Below are 23,989 nucleotides of genomic sequence, written 5' to 3' on the forward strand. Positions count from 1 at the left end.
GATTTTGTTTGTTCCATGTTGTACTTTTAAGATTGACCAGTGTATCTCTTAGGTTTCCTACCTTACTTTCTCTTAATTCCTTTCCACTAACAGCATTTGTCTATTGCAAAGGCTAATAAATCTGAGTAAAACCACAAAAATTCAAGCATATTTTATCTGAAAAGCAACACTGGGCACAGATAATATTGCTTCAAACACAGTACAAGTTCAGAAGTGTACTGCTAACCTGTACTGTTGGATTGTAATTCTTCTACTAATCACATAGTACACAAAAAAAAAAGCTATGATTATATATTCTTTGAGAAATGTTTGGACTCTGATAACTAATCTGGTAGCCATAATACCATTCCTCCTATCTCCTATCTTCCTAAATGCTGTATTTATTGTACAAAGATTTACCTTGTTTATAGTTTAGAAAACATAACAGACAAAATCTCCTGGCAATGAAAAAAGTTAATTTACACAATCTAGCATTTGGAAAGGACCAAAAAAAGAGCAGGTGTGTCTCATGAACTCTAGATTGTTATGTTGGCATTCTGAATTACTAACTGTGAGTTGTCATGTGGGAAGCTGCCTGGTGGAAAAGGATCTGGGGATGCTGGCTGGCAGCTGCCTGAACATGAGCCAGCAGTGTGCCAAAGAAGGCCAATGGCATCCTGGCCTGTATCAGCAGCAGTGTGGCCAGCAGGACCAGGGCAGTGATTGTCCCCCTGTGCTTGGCACTGCTGAGGCAGCATCTTGAATCCTGTGTTTAGTTCTGAGACTCTCATTACAAGAGGGGCATTCAGGTGTTTGAGCTGGTCCAGAGAAGGGGAAGGGAGCTGGTGGAAGATCTGGAGCACAAATCCTATGAGGAGTGGTTGAGGGAGTTGGGGGTGTTTAGCCAGGAATAGTACCCTATTTTCCTCCTGATTACTCTAGTAATGTGCAGCATTTCTCTGCATTTGGGGTAACAGTGAAGGAAGGTTCATAGACACTGGAGTTCATAGACAAGTTTGTGGAATCTTTGTAATATCCTTCCTTCCTATGTGTAGCTAAACAGTTTAGTGTGCCATCAGTTTAACTATTCTAAGCATCTACATTTCTTTCCTCATTATAGCTTTATCACCCAAATGTTGTTTGATATTACAGAACCTTCTTGGAAAGTGAGTATAAATGCACAGAATTACCACATTGTACATAATGAAGAAATAGAAATATATAATAAAACCACTTACAGGTTGACAGTAGTGTGTTAAATTTGAGCAGTAATCTTTCTTCCAGAACTGCTACAAGTTCAAGCAGGCCTATATTCCTTTAAAATTGAAAAAAAAAATAATGAGAAATAGTATTTGTATTTGTTTATCTATCAGTAAAACTAGATGCAATGTAAAATGTAGCAAGCATCATTATTCTCCTCTAAAGATCCAAAGTGTACAATTGAAATGCTAAATAGGGAGAAGAGCTGTGGTGAGTAGTAGAGTGAATGATATAGATTGCCAGCCTTATTGTTTTAATTTTCTTTTCAATAAAGAGTTATCTACATATATCAGCCTGCTGAATGATTATCAGGCAGTGGTTTCCTTATAGTTCTGTGATATAAATTGAGGAAAAAATTGAACAAAAAAGAGTAGAACTAGATTAAGCTGTATCTGTCTGTACAAATACAACTTTCAAAGAGTAAAAATTAACAGCTTTTATAATACATTTTTACCTCAAATACTCTATTTTAAAATTATTTCTATATAAATATAATGTTCTATTAATTTCTTTTATGAGATGACAGATTGTACATAGTCATGGAGCTCATGGAGGGGGTGCGATTGGGAGAACACTTTCAGTCTTTGAAGGAAAAGCAACAAGTTTGCAGAAGACAGAATATGGCATATATTTATCCAGGCAAGGGCCTCCTTGGATCCTTCTTTTTGCCAGGATTTTCCTGCATGTAATTAGTAGCACCATGTTTTTAGGCTAATAAATGATGAAGTAATGCTTATTATATCAATCACTAACACGTAGCTGTGAATTTAATGTGTCTTTATTTAGGTTGTAGTTAAGAATCTTTCTGAGGCTCTTTCTGTTTGTTTTTAAGCTTTGTCTAGCTCTTTGTTATTTGCATAAAGAGAAAAGGATTGTTCATTGAGATCTCACTGTGAATGAGATCTCATGTTGGGGGAAAATGACAAAGTTACAATTATTAAGTAGAACTGCTTTGTTTGAAGACAATTTCTCAACATGAACCTGGGAAACTCTGAGAAGGTTTCAGATACCTGGGTGTTGGTTATCATTCTTAGGAGCTAGTAAATTATTGCATTATTATACTGATGTGTGAAATCATTGAATCACAGAATGGACTGGACTGAAAATGACCTTAAATATAATCTATTTTCAACCCCACCGTGTACGGGGGCCTTTCTCTAGATCAGGTTACTCACAGTCTCATCCATCTTGACTTTAAACACTCCCAGGGATGGAGTCCTGGGTACTCTTCCAATACCTCACCACCCTCACAGTAAAGAATTTTTTTGTAATATCTAATTTAAACCTACCCTTTTCCAGTTTGAAACCATTCCCCCTCGTCCAGTCACTGTGTGCTGTTGTTAAAAGTCCTTCTCCATGTTTCTCAGAGGCTCCCTTCAGGCACTGGGAAGCCACTATTAGGTCACCCCAGAACCTTGTCTTTTCCAGGCTGAATAAACCAAATTCTCTCAGCCTCTCCTCACAGGAGAGGTGCTCCATCCCTCTGATCATCTTGTTGGTCTTCCTCTGGACTCAGTCTAACAGGTTGATGACTTTCCTGTGCTGGGGATCTCAGGGCTGGATGTGGCACTCCAGGTGGAGTCTCACCAGAGGGGCAGAATCCCCTCCCTCGCCCTGCTGCCCACACTGCTTTGGATGCAGCCCAGGAGATGTTAGGCTTTCTGTGCTGTGAGTGCCCATGGCTGGGTCATGTCCTCTCACCCACCAGCATCCCCAAGTCCTTCTCCACAGGGCTGCTCTGGATCTGTTAATCCCCAGCCTCTCTTGATACCAGGGGTTGCCCTAACCCAGGTGCAGCACTTTGCTCTTGTTCTTGTTAAACTGCTTGGGATTCCTGTGGGCCCATTTCTTGAGCTTGTCCATGTCTCTATGGATGGCATCCCCTCCTCCAGGTGTGCCAACTGCACCACTCAGCTTAGTGTCATCTGCAATTTGTTTAGACTGATCCCTCAATCTATGTCATTAATGTATATATTAAATAACACTGGTCCCAGTATGGACCCCTGAGGGACACTACTTGTCACTGGTGTCCATTGGGACTTTGAGCCATTGATCACTACACTCTGAATGCAACCGTCCAACCAATTTCTTATCCATCTAGCAGTCCCCTCATTAATTACTGTTGTGGGGAACCATGTCAAAGGCTTTTCAGAAGTCTTGATAAATTACATTTGTAGCCCTTCCATTGTCTACTGATGTAGCCACTTCTTCATAGAAGGTCGCTAGACTGGTCAGGAAGGACTTGCCCTTGTTGAAGCCATGCTGACCATCTCAAATCACCTCCTTGTTCCACGTGAGCCGTAGCATAGCTTCTAGGAGGATCTCTTCAATGACCCTCCTAAGCACTGAAGTAAAATAATTGCGAATGCAAATTTTGTGTCATCAGCCATGGCTATATTTTTTGCAGCTATGAATGATAAAAATGATGGAGATGATTCAGCCTTAAAATATTTAAACTATAGTTATGCTTCAAGGCCTGGTTTTATTTAAATTAGCAAGAATATTGAAATAACCAGATTAGAGAACAAGTGCTAATGAACATACAAAGTATAACAGCTATTATATTTCAATTCTGCCATGAAATTCCTTAGCATCCTTCAGTTGTTCCCAGATCAGCTGCAGTGAGGTGCTATTTGTATAAGTCTGTAGTAGTGATCATTCTTGATGTATGCTTATGTAATCCCCACAGTGTGGAGGAAGGAACCTAGGCAGGTTCCAGGACAGATTTTGAAAGCAGTATGTGTGTGAGCAGTACAAAGCACGGCATAGTTTAAGTCTTTGAGCAAATTAATAAAACCTGGTACACACAGCAAGCCTTCCAGGCAATTCACGTCCTGTAGTTTTTGAAGTTCTCAAAGAACTACTGTGTGTTTTCTTGCTGCTCATGACACAGAAGAAAACAAAACGATTTGAATGCTGCAGAATTATTGTGAGCAGTCTTTATGCAAAACTCCGTCTCTCTTCTTTAAATATAACAGTAAACTGTAGACACACATGCACACCCATCCACAAAACACTCAGCTATAAATATTTAGCAACTGTTGTTTCATAGTAAATATTTTACCTTTTATGATCTACATATTTAAATTTATTCATTATGAAATTGTATGTGCTAAATCCCCTCGGATTCTTAATAATGATGCAGTTTTGAAAGGATGTGATTTAATGGTGCAATTGTCCTTGAGTAATGAAAAGAAATATTCTAAATATGATTTTTAAAGTCTAATATAATTGTATTTTATGTCAACTACTGCCACTGAGGGGCACTCTTATCTCAACAACCTTTCCTTATCTTTAGTCCATTCTAAATATGGAGAAGTCTAAATGTACTTTCAAGTATAAGCTCAAAATTTCCCTTGAAAAGCATTTATAGTTCTGTCAAAGATCTACAGGAGTTCAGGAAAATTGGAAGAACAGAAACTTATTTGGATGATTTCTACAGCGATTAATTCAAAACTATTGCAGTATTTAAACAAACCCTCGCTTTATTTAGTCCTACAACTGGTACAAGTGTAGTACTTATTGAATTTTTGGGGAGAGCTGAAGAACTTTTATCTATTGTTTCTGAATTTTATTAAGCCTTGCTTTTTTACAACCTTAATGAAATTAAGACCAATTTACTTTGTCTCTGATGATAGTTAATAGGTACTTTATAGATGCATGCTGTGGTATTGTTCCTAATTCATACAGTCTGTGTATGCCAAAGACTAGAGCATTTGTGATCTTAATGATTATGTCTCACAATAATTGAGGATAAATGTACTGTCCATTTAGTACACCTAAAGTGTTCTTGGTGAAAGTTTGTCCTGATTTTGGTTGGAATAGAGTTAATTCTCTTTCTTGTAGATAATACAATGCTGTGTACAGAATTTAGTATGACAGTAATGTTGATAACACACTGAGGTTTTAGTTGCTGCTGAGGAGTATATACTCTAAGTCAAGGACTTTTCAGTTTTCCAGGCTCTGCCAGCAAGGAGCAGCACAACAAGCTGGGGGCGGGGAGTATATCCAGAACAGCTGACTTAAACTAGCCCAAGGGATATTGCATACCATAGAATGCCATCCCCAGTATATAAACTGGGGCAAGTTGGCCAGGAGGTGCCAATGGCTGCTCATGAACTGGCTGGGCATCTTTCAGCAGGTGATAAGCGACTGCAGTGAGCATCATTTGTTTTTCTTGAGTTTTATTCTGCCCCACCTTCTTTTTATTAAAATTGCTATTAATATTATAATAAATTATAATACTATAACACTGAAATATTATAATAATTCATTTTGTTTCAGTCATCAAACTGTTTTTACATTGACCCATGAGTTTTACTGCCTTTTTTTGTGATTCTCCTTCCTGGTGGGGAAGGTGAGAAATCGAGTGTGTGGTGCTTGGTTGTTGGCTGGGGCTAAACCATGACAAAGTTACAACAAAATGTCAGATGAATGTGAAGCATATGCTAAAATGCTGAGAAATCTCTGAATTGAATTTATCCTGTCAGCTTTTAAAAAAGAGACGGTCTGCTCTAAGATCTACTAAAACCTGTACATCTGCATTTACAAGCTGCACACTCATCCTAAACAGAGAGAATTCAATTTTCTGGAGTCTTTCAAATCTGAAAACTGACCCAAACTTGCCTTGAGCTAACTAGAATAGTGGACTACCTGTGAAGCAGTGTTGTGTGACTGGGTAAGTGGGATATGGCTGAAATTATTTTGTTTTATAAAAGAATCTTGTAATACTACTCTGTTTTCTTTTCCTCAATCAGTCCTTCTGGAAATAGTAACTCTTGTTAATCTCTAGCTATGAGAATCTGCAGGCTGACAGTATAACAAAGGTAGATCATTCATCTGTAACTAATGTTAAAAAATATTGCCTTTAGAGAGATGCCTTAGTTTCAGACTCTTATGGTATATTTTTGATTAAAAAAAAAACTAGTGAATTGCTTAATACGCTAGAGAAAGATGTTTTAGAGATTCAGATTTAATTCTACAACAGCCATACCAATGAACTGCTTTAAGAAATTTCTTGGACTCACAGGCATTTCATACCATCTATGAATGGGACCACTCACATTCCAAATCCCTTGATGATCTCTTACACAGTTACTGCTTTTATGTTGGTTGAAACCACCTTGCTGTCAGAGTGGAAAACAATAAACGTACTAAAGAATAATGCTTGTTTGTCCTGAATTCATGGATAAATGTTCTACAGGTGGCCCTTGTAGAACAATTCCAGCAGAACTTGGTAGGCAGGGACCTGTGGTGAAAGAAAACAAGAATTCATACAAAGAAATCTGCAGCTGGCCTGGCACAATGCAAGATTAAATTTGAGGGACCTCTTCTTAGGATGGTCTCTGAATAACATGTCTTACTGGATATCGGGTCTTACTGAATACTGAATATCATGTCTTACTGAAAAAGAAATACCTGAGATAATACCTAACACTCTGGTAAGACCTTACCTGAAGTACTGTGTCCAGCTCTTGGGTCCTCAGCACAAGAAGGACATGTACCTGTTAGAGTCAATCCAAAGGTTATGAAGAGGATTAGAGAAGTGGAGCACCTCTCCTATGAGGAAAGGTTGAACAAGTTGGGATTGTTCAACCTGGAGAAGAAAAAGCTCTGGGGAGAACTTAGAGCACCTTTCTGTACATAAAGGGGACTATAAGAGAGCTGGAGAAGGACTTTTTACAAGAGCCTGTAGTGCCAGAACAAGGGGATATGGCTTCAAACTGAAAGAGAATAGACTTAGATTAGATACGAGAAAGAAATTCTTTACTGGGGGGGGGTGGGGGGGGTGGTGAGGCTCTGGAACCAGCGAAGTTTTGGATGCCTCATTCCTAGAAGTATTCAACGTCAAGTTAGACAGGTCTCTGAGCAGCCTGGTGTAGTGAAAGGTCTCCTTGCCCATGGCAGGGAGTTTGGAATTTGATAATCTTAATGTCCCTTCCTACCCAAGCCATTCTATGACAAGAGTATGAAGAATTTTTGAATATTTATAGTCACACTGTGTTTTCTTTTTCTTAAGTAATGTATGTGGTTAGATACTTTATTCAGATGTTTCTTTATTGTTTTGTTTTTAAACTTATGCTAAACAGAAATGAAAGTTCTAAGCCCAGGAGGTGCTTCATTCTAATGTGAAAATTTTATAGCTTTTTTGTATTTCCCAGGACATCTTTTACACATGTCAAACTTGAATTTTCCAATCTTTTTCAGGCTCTTTAAAGTTTTCCTTTGTTGCAAATGTAAACATTTAGTCTGATCCTCACCAGGCTGTTTCTGACTATAGAGAACTTTAGGCATGTTGTTGTTTTGTAGTCTCTAGAACTGCCCACCCTACTCATTTTTTGTTTAATTTCTGTCATAAGTTCCCTAGGAAGGGGTCCATAACTACCATCTCTTGTGCTGGTACAGCATTTAGTCATAATTGATTGAACTACCAATGCTATGAAAATATAAATATTAAATCATGCCAACCTGCAATTTCATAGGACGTCTCATTCTAAATTGATAGAAAAGTATTACCAAAACTGTACATCTCTGGTCAGACTGAAAATCTGATGTATTGTGTCAGACACACACAAAAAATGTGGAATTTTAGGTACAGCCTGGTTGAAAGTTGTTTTGTTATAGGGTTTTAGAGATTCATTGAACCAATATTACATGCGGCTTTTCTTTTAATCTGCCCAGCCTTTTTATATAAGACATTGAGAAGTTACAGTTCTAAATTGAAAATGTGTATCTGCTTTTATTGCAGCTATATTTTACTGCAGCTGTATTTTGGTTCTAGCACAGTGTATTTCTGTCTAGAGCTCCACAGCTGCATCTGTTTGTAGGACAAAATAGAAGACTCCGTAGATCATGACTTTTCCTCAGTGTCATTTAGTTGAAGCAAGGTTTAGACCTTGATGGTTGGAGGGCTGTGTAGAAACATTTGGACACCTTTCAGAGCTGATATCAAGGAGAATTGTGAAGGGTACCCTACTCTGTTTTAGGAAGCATGTTCTGTTTAATGTTTACTGCAAGTGATAAAATAGCAGCTGGAAAGATCTGTATTGGTCTGAACCTAGCATTATATAGCAGCAGAATGCTTGTTTTGAGACAACTCACCTGTTGGATAAACTTCTAATCATGGCAGGCAGCCATGGAGTGTCAGAATGGTTAATTGAATGTGACTTGGAAAATTCAAAGAGTTGCTGGGTGCTGCAAGAAAGCTCCCTGTTAGTTTTGTAATTCAGAATGTTTGCTTGAATGCATTGTATAAAACACCTATTGGCTCTGGATTCCAGAATCTGGCATCTGGCTTCTCCACATGCCCAGAGAAGCAGTGGCCATGAGATAAAGTGGATATAACCAGTGTCTGTCGTATTTAAGTCACTGCTCAGAATCACTGGAATCAGTCAGAGCTATTTTTTTAGCAGATTACATGGCTCATTTAACTAATATTCATAATCAAACTTGCTACCCTTCACACTGAGATTCAAGGAAGTCCTTGTAGTACTTTATTTTTAAAGTTATTTTCATAATAGGCTGAGTGGAATCTTCTACTTTTTAATATTCACATTGTAAATCAAACATTGTATAAATTGTTGGTGGATTAATAGCATGATCACATCTCTCCACAAATCTCAGTTCTAGATGTGGATCAGTGCTTAGGTTCCTAGTGCAGATGTTATAAGCGTCACAAAATTAGCAGTAGATTGTTTACAAAGCATTAATAATAGCACAAAGAAAGAAGAATGATAGAATAGCTAAAAGGTTTATTTGGGAATGAGAAGTTAATTCTGTTCACATTTTATTGAAGGGGAAAAGCAGAATAAGTATGTACTATTGTTGATCAAATTGCAAATTATCTTGATTTTAGCATATTTTTTATAGAACATGAAGTTCTACTTTTATACTCCTGTCATGGTTTGACACTGGTGCAATGCCAGCGCCCCCATGAAAATGCACCTTCCCAAATAATTGCTGTGAGATGTGATCAGGAACAGAGCAGAGCAGGCCCAAACTTAATAACAAAGAAAAAAACTTTATTAAACTACTACTACTATAAAAAACACAGACACTAAATCCAGGATGAAGACCCTCCAAAACACTCCTCCTCCTCCCACCCAATTTCCAAATAAAACCACAGTGATACACCACCCAGGATTCCTGATCAAGTTGCCACCCTTCAGATAATCAATACTCAGTCCCTCAAAGGAGAGAGAAGTCTCTCTTGCACCACAGACTTCCCCAGGAAACACAACTGCCACCCTTGTGTCTCCATGTCACACATGGCAACCGCCCGGAGAAAATCTGCCAGTGTGACACTCTCCTTTCCATGTCACAGTGCTCTCACCACCGTGCATGGACAGACTGCTCATAGGGCTCCTTTAAGGTTGCTTTGCCATGGACCAAAAGAGACAACAGTTCAGCATCTCATCTTGGGACTACAGTCCCCTCCATTTTCTTCTTCCCCTGGGGCCAAGGGTCTCAAGAACAGAGATCTTCTTCTTCCTGAAGACAGAGGGCATCACCACACCCTCTTCAGCTTTCCTCTGTTCTCTCCATTCCTCTGTTGGTAGTCACTGAAACAGGTCTCTTGGCCCACCACTGCATCCCCCTAAAATGCAGTCTCTGTTGCAGGAGAACTTGGTTCAGTCTATGGCTAACAAGAAAAGTCCAGCCACAAGCCACTCCATCATCTCCTCCCACCCAAAAATTTCCTCTTCCAGCATCTTGGATCCCATACTGTCTCTCTTCTACTTCAAACCAAGGAGGAGTAGTATTTTACAAAGCCTTCATTTCCCAGGAAAGGGTTAAAAGTTCAGACTCCCCGGACAGCTGAAATCTCTGCTCAGAAGCCAATTCCCAAGGCCAAGGCTGGGCACCTCTTCCCCTTCTCCTTCTCCTCCACCGGCAAAGTTACAGATGCCATCCGGACTCTCTGTCTCTTCCCTCTGGGGGTGGGGAGGACGACAAAGGCATCTTCGCTTCTCTCTACCCTTCCGTCCACAGGAGCTGGCTCGGCTCAAGTCCTTCAGCCCCCTTGGCTCACCTCAACCAGGCCGCATGGCTTCCCCTACCCCACCCAGCCTGTGGCTGGGCACAGGAGGTCTGCACAGCATTCTGACCGGAACCAAAGTGAGAGCTCCCCTGGGAGTTCTTGCTTTTAACCCGCTGTGTTCTCAGAGGCGTGTCCATACCTTCAGTGGTCCCTCCAGGTGCCAGTATCCAAACCTGACCACTGATCGGTTTGATCCAACTTTCTGAAAAAATTCACTTCCATGTCAAACCACGATAACTCCAAATCCCTGTACCTTAGTAAGTTGCTAACAAACCTGTTTGACTACAATTGCAAACTTGCTGAAGAGAAGCAAAGGGTTTTTCTCTCATCCCAAACCCTTCAGGGCAGAAGAAACTGTTCAGTGGGTACACAGTGAGAATCTGATGTGAGCAGGTCTGAAGTTCATATAAGGGGTGAATTTGATACTCTGTTAATATTATTTTTTGCTGTGCTTTTGGTCTTTGTGTATTTGATTTTAGAAGAAATTAATGGCATTTTCAAATAGGGTTCAGATATAAATTACGGCAACAAACTTGCAGATATGAAGTCAGTGTTGTTTAAGTTGTATCTGGATAAGTTTTGTCTTGTTTATACTGCAGAAGATAAATTTAGAGAATTTTGGGAAATCTAGAGAATTTTGGAAAATTTCAGCAAATGAAAATCCAGATTCTCTTAATTAAAAGAGTAAAAAACTGTTGCAGGTATCTGAAATGCTCATTTGAAAAGACTGCTAAGATTTAGAAAGTTTCTGTAATTTGGCTATCATGAAAGCTGAAGAGACCATTCAGTAGGAGGTTAAAATACTACCTAAGTCAGCCTACTCCTGTTTTCATAGTTCTGTCTTTCCTTCATGCCCTTTTCCACAGATTTTAATCTTTATTGAAACCACCTTCCTTCATTATCACTTATTCTGCAACTCTAAACATAGTGTGAACAAGTGAAAAAAGTGAAGGAGAGTGATCAGAACCTAAAGGCTTATGACTACATAATATTGTTTTAATTTTTCTTCCTGTTTGAGGATTTTCTTGTATGGTTGTTTGACTATTCTTAAACAAATTTCAAAAAATTTAAATAAAACTAATTAATAGGGATCACCTTCCTATTTGGGCATATCTTCATTTAATGATACATGAGACATACATCTAATGATACAGTTCTCAGAACTTGTTTGTTATTGTAGCAACTTTTGGCATCACATACCAAATAATCACGGAGTATTAGAAGTTGTAGACCAATTTATTTATTTATTTATTAAGAAAAATGCTTAAATAAATTAAAAGAAACAATGTCACTAGTTTGATGCAGTTCAATAGTTGACAGTTCTTTTTCATTTTAATATCTATTATAGGCTTGAAAAAGCTAAGGAAAAAAATATGGTAAATTTACAGCTGATTGTCCTGGACTTTGCATTCCTTATCTCTGGCAGCGCCAGTTGTATGTCAGAGTTTCTTGCTGGTATCAATAAAGTTTAGCCAAATTTGGAAAAAGTAATTGCCAGTGAAAGAGTTTTATCCCTCCATTTCTGAGGACCTGAGCTTAAAAGGAAGAGAATATATTTACTCCATCTGGTGATTTTTCCCTTGCTTGCTTTCTTTTCTCCAGATAATCACTCATTTAATACAATAATGTTGTATTAAAATAAACTACTATTTCCAGAACTGAGGTGTTCAGCTCTCTTCTTTCCTTTACTAAATCTCTCAACAGGAACTGAATTTATGGATTATTGTAATGTCTCAATACTCTTCCTTCATCAAATATTATTTGAAGAATTCTAAAGGAAGGAATTTAGAATTATTCAGCCCAATTAATTCAGGGAAGTATCAACACTGCAAAAATCTCTGGTCTTTTGGGGATTAATATTTCTTATAGTGAACTGCCTGAGGACTGCCTTAACTCAAGGGAAGAGGGAGGCTTCTTGGTTATCCTGTTAATTTAGCATTCTTTCTACTTATATTTTTCAAGTACTGCAGAGCTAGACCTTCTTTGGACATTTTGTTCAAAGAAAAATGATCTGTGACTTGAGTGTCTAGATTTGGCTTTCTTATCAAAGACCCTTTCTGAATTAAAGAATTGCTCCTTTTCAAACCCTGAAGGCTTACACTGAGCAAGAGCCAACAGAAACTATTTTTCCTATCTGTATTTCTTCTCATCTCCAGCTTCTTTTGATGGGAAGTAACATTTTGAAATAAAATTTTCATGAACTGTGTCACAGTGAAAGCAATTGGAATAGGCATGCAATGGGCTCTGTCCAAGTAGAAGAGAAGTTCTTAGACTATTTTAAACATTTTAATTTATTACTTACAACACAAATCTTCTTCTGAAGTAGCATTGCAATACAAAAATTATTAACAGGATTTATGAAGTACAATAATGTTTTCTGCTCTTTGTGCTTGAACTTAATGAAGTGTGATGTATCTTAGCTGCGTTGTTGTGTGGAGGCAGCAGTAAATATTGAATTGTAAAAAACAAACTTGAACTATTTGCGTGGAACTTTGATTAAAAATATCATCTGTAAAGACTGTGTGTGACATTTTGTGAAAGACTACCTGATAATTTCACAAGGCGCTTAAATATTAACATAATTACATGATCACCTAAAACTACAGCTTTTTTCACAAGGTAAGGCTAAGGTTCATCATTATTTTTTACGAAATTCCATCTTTGAACATGAACTTTCAAATTATTAGATCCGCCCCACCCTGTGCTCCTTTGAAATTAAATTTCTTGGAAAGTCCACCCTTCCCAACTGTCATAATTAGAAGGAGAGAAAAATAATTACCATAGATTTAGATTATTAGACATTAGTATGAGATCACTGCTTATTAGATATGTAGCATTGTCATACACTTTATTGAAATATATTACTAGAAACCTGAAACTGGTCATATAGTTTAGATTGGAACCATCAGAAGTGTGCTTATAGTATTTTTAAAGCAGATAGGCCTAATTTAAATGTAAGTTGCTGATGAATGTGGAGATAAAAAGATAATATGGCCTGGTTCTGTGAAATGTAAAAGATAAAAAAATCCCAAACCTCCCTTCCACCCTCCCCCAACTTTTCAGCTGTTGTGACTGAGCAATGATTGTCATGCAGAGGAGGTGGCTATTGAGATGTGAATCTTTTTGTCCCTTTTTTTATTCTTGTAGCTGACTTTGGGCTTGCAAAGAGAAGGCAAGAAAACGGCAAACTTGCCTCAGTAGTGGGAACCATCCTATACTCGTGGTAAGTACTCCTGCATGTAACTTTTAGTCCGCTGACTTCCCTCTTCATGGTTACCCTTGGAGCAGACAGGGAAGTTGCAATGGAGTAAAGAACAAGGTGGAAGTCACAAGCTACTCTGCAATAGCTGGTTGCCTCCCTGTTTTGATGTTGCCTATTCCTAAAACATGGTGGTTACTGTGGGTTAAATTGGTGCAAAAATGAACGAACTGCAGTAGTGTAGTAACTTATTCATCTGTATATAGAATATCCTTATAGATAAGGAAATGTGTGTTTAAATTAAAAAAGGTGTTTGTAAACAGTATCAATTACCACCACCACATGTGAAGGCCTTACACCTGTGAGAATGTTTGGCCTGCAGCCTGTGATAATTAATTAAAAGGTCCAAGCCATGAGGGGAGTTACTGGTTGCTCCTCTGAATTAAGAGTGAGTCAAGAACTCAGGCATTTGGCAGTTGAACATAATTCATTTTGCCATTTTTGAAATTATTGCTTGTGAATTCCTAGTACCAGAATGATAATGATTGAGACTCATTCCCTAGAAATCCCTAAATCCTAAAATGGCTTCAAGAGTGAGACCTTATAATATGTTAAATATTCAAGTCACATACCTTGGAAGATTAATGATTATAGTTCTTAATGACCAAAGGTAAGGGGATTGCAAGGCTGCCTTAATTGGTTATCCAAATATTCCTGAAGCATTGCACAATATCTGAGTAACATTGGATCTATGAGTGATAGTTTGGGTATATAAAGTGTAACAAGATTTTGGTGTAACTAGTTATGTGCCATCTTTTTCAGCTTCTCTGAAATAATCAATTTGTTTTGTTCATTTACAACTGGGAATAGAAGCTGTTGGTGAGAATTTATTCTGCTCTTTTAAACAGCAATTTAAAAATAGAGGTGTCAGAGGTGTCAAAACCATGCTGCCATGGCCCTCAGGCTCACTAAATTGTCGCTTTTCTTATCCCATCTATATTTATTTCTTTTTTTTTTCCTCTGTTAGATGCCTATTTGGTTAACTAATATCTTTTGGGGTTTTAACATTTTGTAGGATTTTTTTTTTTCAAGAGTAGTGTTCTGTAGATTTAAATACTTTTTAAAATATAGTTTTTGCTTATACTATATTTATTATTATTCTCATATGCTGTCTTTGCACATGGAAGTTCATATCAGAACTAGAACTTTGGCAGGTCTTTTTCTACCTCTTTTTCCAGTTATTTGGATGCAGGATTGAGGATAAAATGTGCCTTACATGTTGTAGTCTCCCAAGTAAGTGATCTTTTGGGACATTGCTTGTCAGTTCTACTCCACAGGCAAAATCATGGAAGCAGTGATCCTTATCTGTCTGCAGTCAGAAAAGAGAACAAGGATACAGTACAGATGTCTTTGTATTTAAAATATATGCTTGAGTAATATTTAAAATGACAGGCTAAGATATTAGCCTTTCCAATGTCATAATAATTTAAGAATGCTAAAAAGGCTTTGCAAACAGCACCATGCACTGGAGGCCACCTTCAAGGTGCTTGGTTAGTTCTGTGTGTGACAGTGGGCTTTTTGAAATGGAAGCCTGCTCACAAGGAATAAGATGAACTGACAGAGTAATTTAGCACAAATCTTGAAGGAGAAATCAGACCCTATAGACTTAAGCAGTGCTTTGACTAGACTTTTAATGGGGCTTTTTTGTATGATTTAAGTAGATGTTAAAGGCTATTAAAAAAAATAAAATTAGGACTCCCTACCTACCAGTGCACAAAAAAAAACTTCCCAAAACAAAAAGAGAAAGAGATGTGAGAGATTGTTTTCATCTTAGAATGGCAGAAATAGCTTTCTTCTGAATTGACAAGTAGTAGTTTTGAGTAGTTTGAGATGCAACCCACCCTTCTTGGAGCAGAAAATATAGTGCAGAAACAAAACAATAAATGACAAAAGTAGCATTTAATGCTTATTTTTTGAATTTGACTAAGCAATGTTATACAGAATGGTTCAGATAAAAATACATCACTGTATGTACCAAACATGTTTGTATTTGGGCTTTATGGAATCAATTTGCTAATGCAATTTTTTGAACCTTGTGTCATCATAAAATAACTGCAGACACTGTTTTTGTTTAGAGAGAGGCTTATATAATTATGCTTTATAATTGTGATGGTTTTTAATTTTACTTCATACAAGGTTGTATTCTACTATCACACTAATTAAATCCCTTTTAATTGGTTATCTCCCTGACTTGAAAAATCCAGCAATGTGTGTGTTTAGAATACCAAATGTATTAAATTGATGTGTTTACACTTAATACATTAAGAGTTGAGGAAAGACTGCTTTAGGGAATTGGCAATGAATCCTGAAGTCTTTTCCCAGCTCATAAGTCACTAGAAACAATCTGCTCCAAGTAAGTGGTGACAGTCTTTATTATCGTGCTGTCTCAAAGGCCTTCCCAGAAGAGACACAGCAATGTCCATGGTTATAGAGAATGATGTTTCCTTTCAATTATATCTTCCATTTCTTTGTTTCAAAAAAAGGATTGTGATTTAGGAAGAGAGGATATATTGCCAGCAGATCAAGAGATGTATATAATTGTATATGTATAGAGACAATTTAGATGAAATCTGGGAAATTAACTTAAATTTTGAGATTGGATAGAATAGAGAATCCCATCATAATTGATTGAGAACTTGACTGACTTTTAAAAGCTGTTGAGAAACTATGAGTAGATCCCTCAGGTGTCATTAAGAAGCGGGCAAGAAAGTTCTATATTAGTTGGTGAGCTAACTTGATCTTTATGAAACAAAACTGTTTTGAAATGTTAGAAAAGTGATGCACATAACAATGTTATTTATTTAGCTTTTTGTGCCAGTGTTGGGGAGTTTTCTTGCTGTGGTGTTTTGAGGAAACTCCCATTTCAGAGGTAATTGGAGGTATTATTTTACTCCCTCATCTTCTCTGCTGTGGAGGAGAAAATATTCTTCAATCTTCATTTCTGTGTATGGACTACACACTCTGTCTGTATTCTGTTATGTTAACCAGATTTCTTTCCTAGTGCTGGTCACTGCTTTGTTTATAACCATATCTTGTGAGAGCATTGCATAAATCAATATTCTGGTATGATTTCTCATGTAGAGACCTGCAGTAGCTGCATTGCTTATTGTGGTGACATAATATTTTCACTTACTTAAAGCATTTTTGTTTTGGGAAAGGTAATTTAAGATGAGGGAGTGTGTTGTATTTTCATAAATATTTTTAGCCTTTATGATGCTATATGGTCAAACTGATTACAAGATTTCCCAGCAGTACTTTATTCCTCCAAAAATAGAATCTGAAACATTTCACCAATTTCAAGCAAGTTTGAGAGTTTAGGTTCTTTCAATGTTTGTGAAAATTTGGTGATGGGTATCAAGTAGTGAAACAATTCAATCTTGGCGAGAAAAGTTTTTAAATTCAGCCGAAATTTTCCAAATTTCCAAAATAAGCTGCAGTATATGCTGTCGTTTGATAGCAGTTTGTGTTTAGGTAACCAAGAGAATAGGAAACTGAAGGTACTGTGTAATGGTGAGGGGAAACAGAAAACTACTGGAGATCTGGCCTTGTGCTAGTTTTGCCATTCATGGAACAGATGGCTCCTGGAGGGAATTTGCTGATTTGAATAGAAAGGTAACAAAAGTTCAATAATCCTTTCAGTATATCAATACTGGTTTTTTTACCAGAGGATCTTCTGAAAGTTGTTTAATACAATGTTTACTCTGAGAATGAAAGATAGCAATGAAATACAATTGTGAAAGTTTGGTTGTAGTGTAGACATAAGTTTATAATGTGTGTCAGCAAAAAGTCCGGTTCAATTGGAGATGGAATCCACAGGGAGAATATAGGTTGGACAGACAGGCAGTACTGTCCCCGTGTGTAACCCACAGGACAGCTCTCTGTAGAACATTACATTTCATTGTGGGCACGCAGTGACTAAAAAGACATCTGGATAAACCTCAAGGAAGAATATTATAAGTACTTGACAGAGACTGCCTTACAAAAAGATGTTCAAATGACTTAATTTTATATAGTTTTTATTAAATAAGAAGTTTGTCTAGTTTACTGTCACGTGACATTTGAAATGTACTGAATATCATGCCCAGTGTGAGATAGCATTACACTTGGGAGTAAAACTGGAAATTATGTGAAACAAAGTAAGAAAGCATGAAGATATCTATATTTATCTCCAGAATAATGTTCCAGTGGCAACTATACAGTTTTCACTATAAGAGATAACTTAATACTAGACAGGAGAAAAGGGGAAAAAAATCTTGGACTAAAAGAAAAGCAGCCACTTTATAAGTAACATGGACTAGTCCATATTTTGTATTTTTCCTATCCTGTGTAGAGTTGTACTCAGAAAGGCTTGAAAGTAGCTTAAAGTCATAGCACAAGTTGTTTACATGAAAGGGAGTGTGAAAACAGTTTTCTGTATTTCTTTTCTATCAAGTGAGTTGTGCTAATGAAGCTTCTAAAGAGTTACTTTAATGCTGAGGGGTGGGGTGTAGCATGTAATAATTTTATAGGCTCCATGGTGACTTTAGACCACTATCTTCAGGGAAAAAAAAAGTACTGTTCTACTACCATAATACATTATGTATTAAATCAACAATGTACTTCTTGGAAATAGTTATTTCTGTAGAACTTATATAAGTTCTACAGCAATTATTTTAATCTATAATAATGATTATATTATTATCTCTTTGGAAGAGATAATGATAATGAATGAATACTTTCAATAGAATAAGATTAGTCATTTAATCAGACTAATTTATCATGTTGTAAATGTCTTTTAGTCCAATGTTACTGGCGTTTGTTTGCTGGAATTCTTCTTTAATTTTTATTTTAAGTAATGTTAAATGAGCTACATTAAGATAAACTATATTTATGACATCTGAACTGAAGGACTTAGTTTTGGTGAATTTATTTCTGCCTTTCTCATTCTATTGTATATTCAAGATGTTAGATGTATTAGTACCTTGGCAAATCCTTACTATTTCTAAATCTTACTATTTCTTGTTCTGCTTTACTTTGCTGCTCAGTATATAGTGTGCTGTTTGAATTTCTTGTGCCATTATGTGCCATCTTGCTGTCTTGGATGTTTCCTAAAGAGCCTGTTTACTATTTTAGGATTGCTTTGATGGTCAGTAAAAACTGTTTGCTCTTTTCATTTGGGTCTTGGGGTTTAGTTTCTGGTGTGGCCTTTGTTCAGTTGCTTGCTTTTTCATAGAAGCCAGATTTCAAAGCTTGATCAAGGATTGTTCAAATTTAGGCTTTCCTTGGTTTGTTCTATCTATTCCAGCTGAAAGAGTTTGAATTTAAATATCCCATGATTTCAGATGGACTCATATGTCTGCATTTGCTATCTATTCTGCTGAAGAAAGCTCTTTTCCTGCGTTACTGCCCAGTGTCTCTTTAGGTTCTCCACAATTTAATCTACACAAGCAGGAGTAAATGATTTTATGACTAGAGAGGTAGTACAGTGTTAATAACTGTGTGATCCCACTTGCAGACAAGTAGTCTGTGTAGATTTATGGAGAGCAATATGCCAAGTTATTAAATTGGGAGAAGAAGGCTATGTAATGTAATTTGTGAGTAGGTTTTGTTGATTATTATTAATTACAAATTAATGTGTATGTTGATTCTCTTTCTACTTCCTATCTCAAGAAGAATTTATAAAAGCTTTAGCTTATCCTGAAAAGGATTTTTAGAGAGAATTTGGAGAAGAAAATTGTGGGATAAAATGTTTTTCTCATTGCAGGATCATGTGACAGTTCCATTTAGGTGTCTTGTCTTATTTTGCTTCTGGTCGATTTCTCAAGGGTGCCCATTGCTGGGGTTTGGTAGTAAGCTGAACAGAATGAGGTGGTGTCTCAGATCTCTTCCTTTCTTCTCTTTAGTCTTTGCTCAGTTTCCCATGTAAACTTACTTTTTCAGTTGATATTTGTGAGTGAGCTAGGAAGCAATACATTTTAATAAAAAATACAGTAAAATATTGATAGATTATTATATTATAAGCCTGTATGCTTATTTCATCTATTGACTTTCGTGATGGTTGGTGAGGGCATCTGGATCAACAGACTTTATTTATATTTGAGAATTTTAAATTCTATGCAAAAGAAAACAATGAAGTCCCCATCTTATTCAGGTAAAATTTTCCTCTGTCTGCTTTTTTTCCTGGTTGTTTTTGTTTTTCCATTTAATCCATACTGAATGTAATTGCTAGGCATTGTAGTTGTTATTAGTTAATTATCTTGTATATTAGTTTTCAGCAAATCCAAATACTTGCAAAGTCATCTAATTCATGCCTTACTGTGACACACAAGTTACTGTCAGAAGCAAGTCTCTGTGTGGCTGGGATTCATCTTGCCTATATGCAGCAGTTTAAAAGCTGGGCATCTTACTCAAGTCAAGCAGCTAGATTACTGAAAATAATGGAAAAAAATAGGCATTCTGATAATGAATTTCATCCAGTCTACCTCAACCAGTTACGTTTAGTTGATGAGATGAATCAACCACCTGATATGTCTCTCTTCATTCGCTACAGTGGGATCTTACCATAAATCTCTTAGAGGAGTTTAAAGTTAGGTGAAATTGTCACCTTCTTTGAAATCAGTTATCAAAGATCTCAGTTCATCTTAGGGTTGCTGTGTCATCTTTTTGCAGATACTTTCTTTTCCATGTCTCCCTCTAAAATGTAAATATTCATGCAATTTCTTGATACACTTGGTTATCCAGCTTTTAAGCCTGATAAAGGCACTGAATTAAGTTTGTTCCAAAAGGCATATATCTCAGTAAGCAAAACCTTTACCATTTTTAACTGATCAGATTTCTGTTCCATAGATAAAAGGAAAAAAAAATTCTTGAGCTGTTTATACAGTTACAGACTTAAGGCTGTTACTGAAGTATTTTACAGGAAATTGGGATATGAATTCACTGAAAAACATCTCTACTTGGAAGGAAACTCTTCTTACGAGAATCTACCAGATGCATGTTAGGAGTACCTTTTTAGAATATGAGTGGTTCAGGTTTCTATGTGTATGGATAGCATTTGCTACAGCTTACAATTTGTCTACAGAATTTCTTTTTAAACTGACAGCTTGACAATTTGCTAGATATTTTTGTATAAATGGTATAACATCACATTTGTGGACCATGCAATGATGCTTGGTTATGGTAATATGAATAACAAATCACTTCAAAAGGAAATTTTGTTTTTTCTAAGTTTCAGAATGCAGCTTATACTTCCTCTTGTTGTTTTATACTTCATCTTGTTCCATGATGTGTCTGAAGGAATAATAGATATAAATTAGAACTTTAATATATTTTTCTGTTTTAAGCCTTCCAGAAGTTTTGTATGTAATACTGGAACACTAAATTACAAATTAATGCTACTTTGATTTGTTCTTATAACTTACTCAAAGATGCATATAATACTCTTGAAAATTCAGAAGCATAAAAAAGTTGAAACAGCTGTGCACAGTTTAATTAGACAAGTATATTTTATTACTGTGTGAAAGGTGATACTTTGTCACATTCTTTAGTAATAGTAAGACAACTGAAGAAAGAATCAGCTTAATGTAAATATTACCTTTTCAAATAGAGGCTCCAAGGCTTTCAAAATTGTCCTTGATACAATTAAAAAAAAAAATTAAGGCCTAAAATGAATAGTATTTTTACACACTGACTTCCAGCAAGTTTTTTTTCTCCTGATCAACAGATACAGTATATAGACAAGAAGGCCAAATTCAAATGGGATTGTATCTTTAGGGGATATTTTCCCAATATGCCTGTGCACCCAACCCTGATGAGAAGCAAAAAATGTTGCCAATAGATCTGTGTCATGGTTTACCCCCAGCCAGCAAGCAAGCCTCATGCAGCCACCAGTGGGACTGGGGAGAGAATCAGAAGGGTGAAAGCTGAAAAAACTCATGGGTTGAAATAAAGGCAGTTTAATAGGGAAAGCAAAAGCTGTGCATGAAAGCAAAGCAAGGATTTCCCTGCTTCCCATGGGCAGGCTGCTGTTCAGCCATCTCCAGGAGAGGAGGACCCCATCACATGTAATAGTTACTTGGACAGAAAAACGTCATCATTCCAAATGCCCCCCTCCCCCCTTCCTCCTTCTGTATATACTAAGCATGATGTCATATAGTCTGGAATATCCCTTGGGTCAGTTTGGGTCACCTGTCCCATTCTGTCTCTTTCCAACCTCCCGTGCACTCCCAGTTTTCTTTCCAGCATGGCAGTACAAAAAGCAGAAGAGGCCTTGGCTCTGTGTAAGCCCTGCTCAGCAATAACAAACACATCTCTGTATTTACCATGACTGTGTTCAGCACGAACCCAAAACATAGCCCCGTTCCAGCCACTGTGAAGGAAATTAAATCTACATCAGCCGAAACCAGCACATTGTGTAACTTTTTAAGTGTATAGAAGTGCTTCATTTGGGGGTAAATGCACATCAGAGCCCATGAAACTTGAATATTTGTGGTCTACTTGTAATAGATACTTACTTACATGTTAGGTCCTGGGCCCTTGGATTATGTTAAGAGTTCTCCCAATTTTTATAGCCAGTGTAACTCACTAATACTGTACCCTCTAAGTGCTCCCAAACTTCTTTGTTTCTGAACTGAAACATTCTGTCTGGAAAATTCTAGAGATCCAAAATACATCTTTGAGCAGTAGTACTGTGTATATATGTATACACATATATGTATATGTGCATATGTGCATGATCATATATACTGAGACACACAAGGACACACACACAAAAATATATGTAAAAATCAATGAGACTGTTATAGTTGTAGAGAATTTAGTTTAGTTTAGACAGTGTAAAACAGATTGTCATGTTTGGTTTTGTGGGTTCTTTTTGGTTGGGGTTTTGTGTTGTTTTTTTTTGTTTTTTTTTTTTTTTTTTTTTTTTTTTTTTGTTTTTTTTTTGTTTTTTTTTTTAATTTGTTGTTTCTCATTGCCAAATTAAGCATTGATAGGATTAGCAACACTGTTTCTGGCATAGCCACATATTCAGGAAGTTGCCATATTGATGTCTCCCATGCTTTCAACCTATGATATTTTACATTATGAGAATTCTTTCTTTGTTCTACCTGCTATTCATACTTAAGCCAATGTGTCCTAGCAAGTACACAATTACCACACCTGGGAATTCTTGGAGGGTATTGTTTCCCATGTATTCAAACATGGGAACATTTAGATATGAATGTCCCTTGGGAAGCATAATCAGGGAACATCTGTGAAATATATCCTTCAGTTTTAAAGATGGTTTTTAAGAAGATACTTGTGCAATGAGCTGCATTGCTCTATGAAATTCAGAAAGGGCTAAGGTTTAGCATTTGTTTTCTCTAGCACTAAAAGTTCATATGTGTCAAAGGAGTGCAAGTATAAAGTTGCCAAAACACAACATTTACACAAAAAAACCAGATCTGTCTGCCAGAGATGTACACTCTTGCAGAAAAGGTACAGAGTTCAAAGATGGGAGAATGTAAAGTAGTTGAATATAACTTGCTGGTCTTCTGAGTATGAAAACAAGTACTGAAAATAATATTCATCTTCTCCTTTCAGCAGCTTTTTATATAGGCTTTATACCCAGAAAGAGAAAGTGCTAATAGATATGCTGAAGTTTTTTATGCATTTTGATGTATAGCTATAAGCTATATTTTGATTGACTTAATCTTTCTTAGTAAAGGTAAAAGAGCATTTCAGTTGAGCATTATGAGCTAAGGGTAAAACTGAAAGTTGTGTTTCAGTGAAAGATGATTTTATATTTCTAAAGCTGACTTCGTGGCAGTTCTATGTAGTATCTCTCTTCCACAGGAAAAAACCTCCCAAACTTCTTCCAGTACCGGTTATTTTTGAGGCTGTGATATAAACTCTGTCAATTAAATGATTCAAGGCAAAAAAATCCAGTTGTGACAACAACCACCCAACCTAAACCAGCCATACTCCAGGGCAAAAAGAAGCATTTTTGTAAATGCTTTTGTAAATATATAATGATGAGCTAGATTAGAGAATTGAGCTGGCTTAAAAATATTTTAGGTCTTTGATATGTAAAGCAGTTGTAGAAGTACTTGTGCTGGCACAGGAGAGCAGACACTGGTGGAAGAGAGTGACTGGGAACAGCAGAAGCAAGACACCATCTTGGCTTTCAATATCTTTTGAATATACAGCCTAAACAACTTACCCCACGTGAGGCTGTTGTGGTCTTGGCAGTTTCATACGTGGCCTAAGTTTTTGATGGGGGAAAAAAGTAGTTACAAGTGCCTCTTTGCACTTAGGAATTGGGAAGAGGACCTTGTCCTCTGAACATGCTTTTGCCTCGGATACTTAATGATTTAGGTATGAAGAAGGTATTTGTTTATTTGGTTTTGTCTAACAGTGCAGTAAGAATAAGAATAATAGAATAAACCTTTAAAATGTCATTTGATTTATATTCTTATGTGGCAAGGGTGAAT

At 36.8% G+C, this 23,989-nt stretch overlaps 1 protein-coding gene across 1 annotated transcript in view; it reads left to right on the forward strand.

Annotated features, from left to right (window-relative positions):
- Positions 1 to 23,989, forward strand: part of NEK10 (NIMA related kinase 10) — a 77,683-nt gene that overhangs the window by 15,461 nt on the left and 38,233 nt on the right. The window contains 6 exon segments of the mRNA XM_068187115.1: positions 394 to 402; positions 1,100 to 1,145; positions 1,759 to 1,834; positions 1,836 to 1,878; positions 2,072 to 2,147; positions 13,427 to 13,502. Coding sequence (XP_068043216.1) covers positions 394 to 402; positions 1,100 to 1,145; positions 1,759 to 1,834; positions 1,836 to 1,878; positions 2,072 to 2,147; positions 13,427 to 13,502 — 326 coding nt within the window.

Source organism: Anomalospiza imberbis, chromosome 1 (genome assembly GCF_031753505.1).
Source record: "Anomalospiza imberbis isolate Cuckoo-Finch-1a 21T00152 chromosome 1, ASM3175350v1, whole genome shotgun sequence".
NCBI classification, from domain to species: Eukaryota; Metazoa; Chordata; class Aves; order Passeriformes; family Viduidae; genus Anomalospiza; species Anomalospiza imberbis.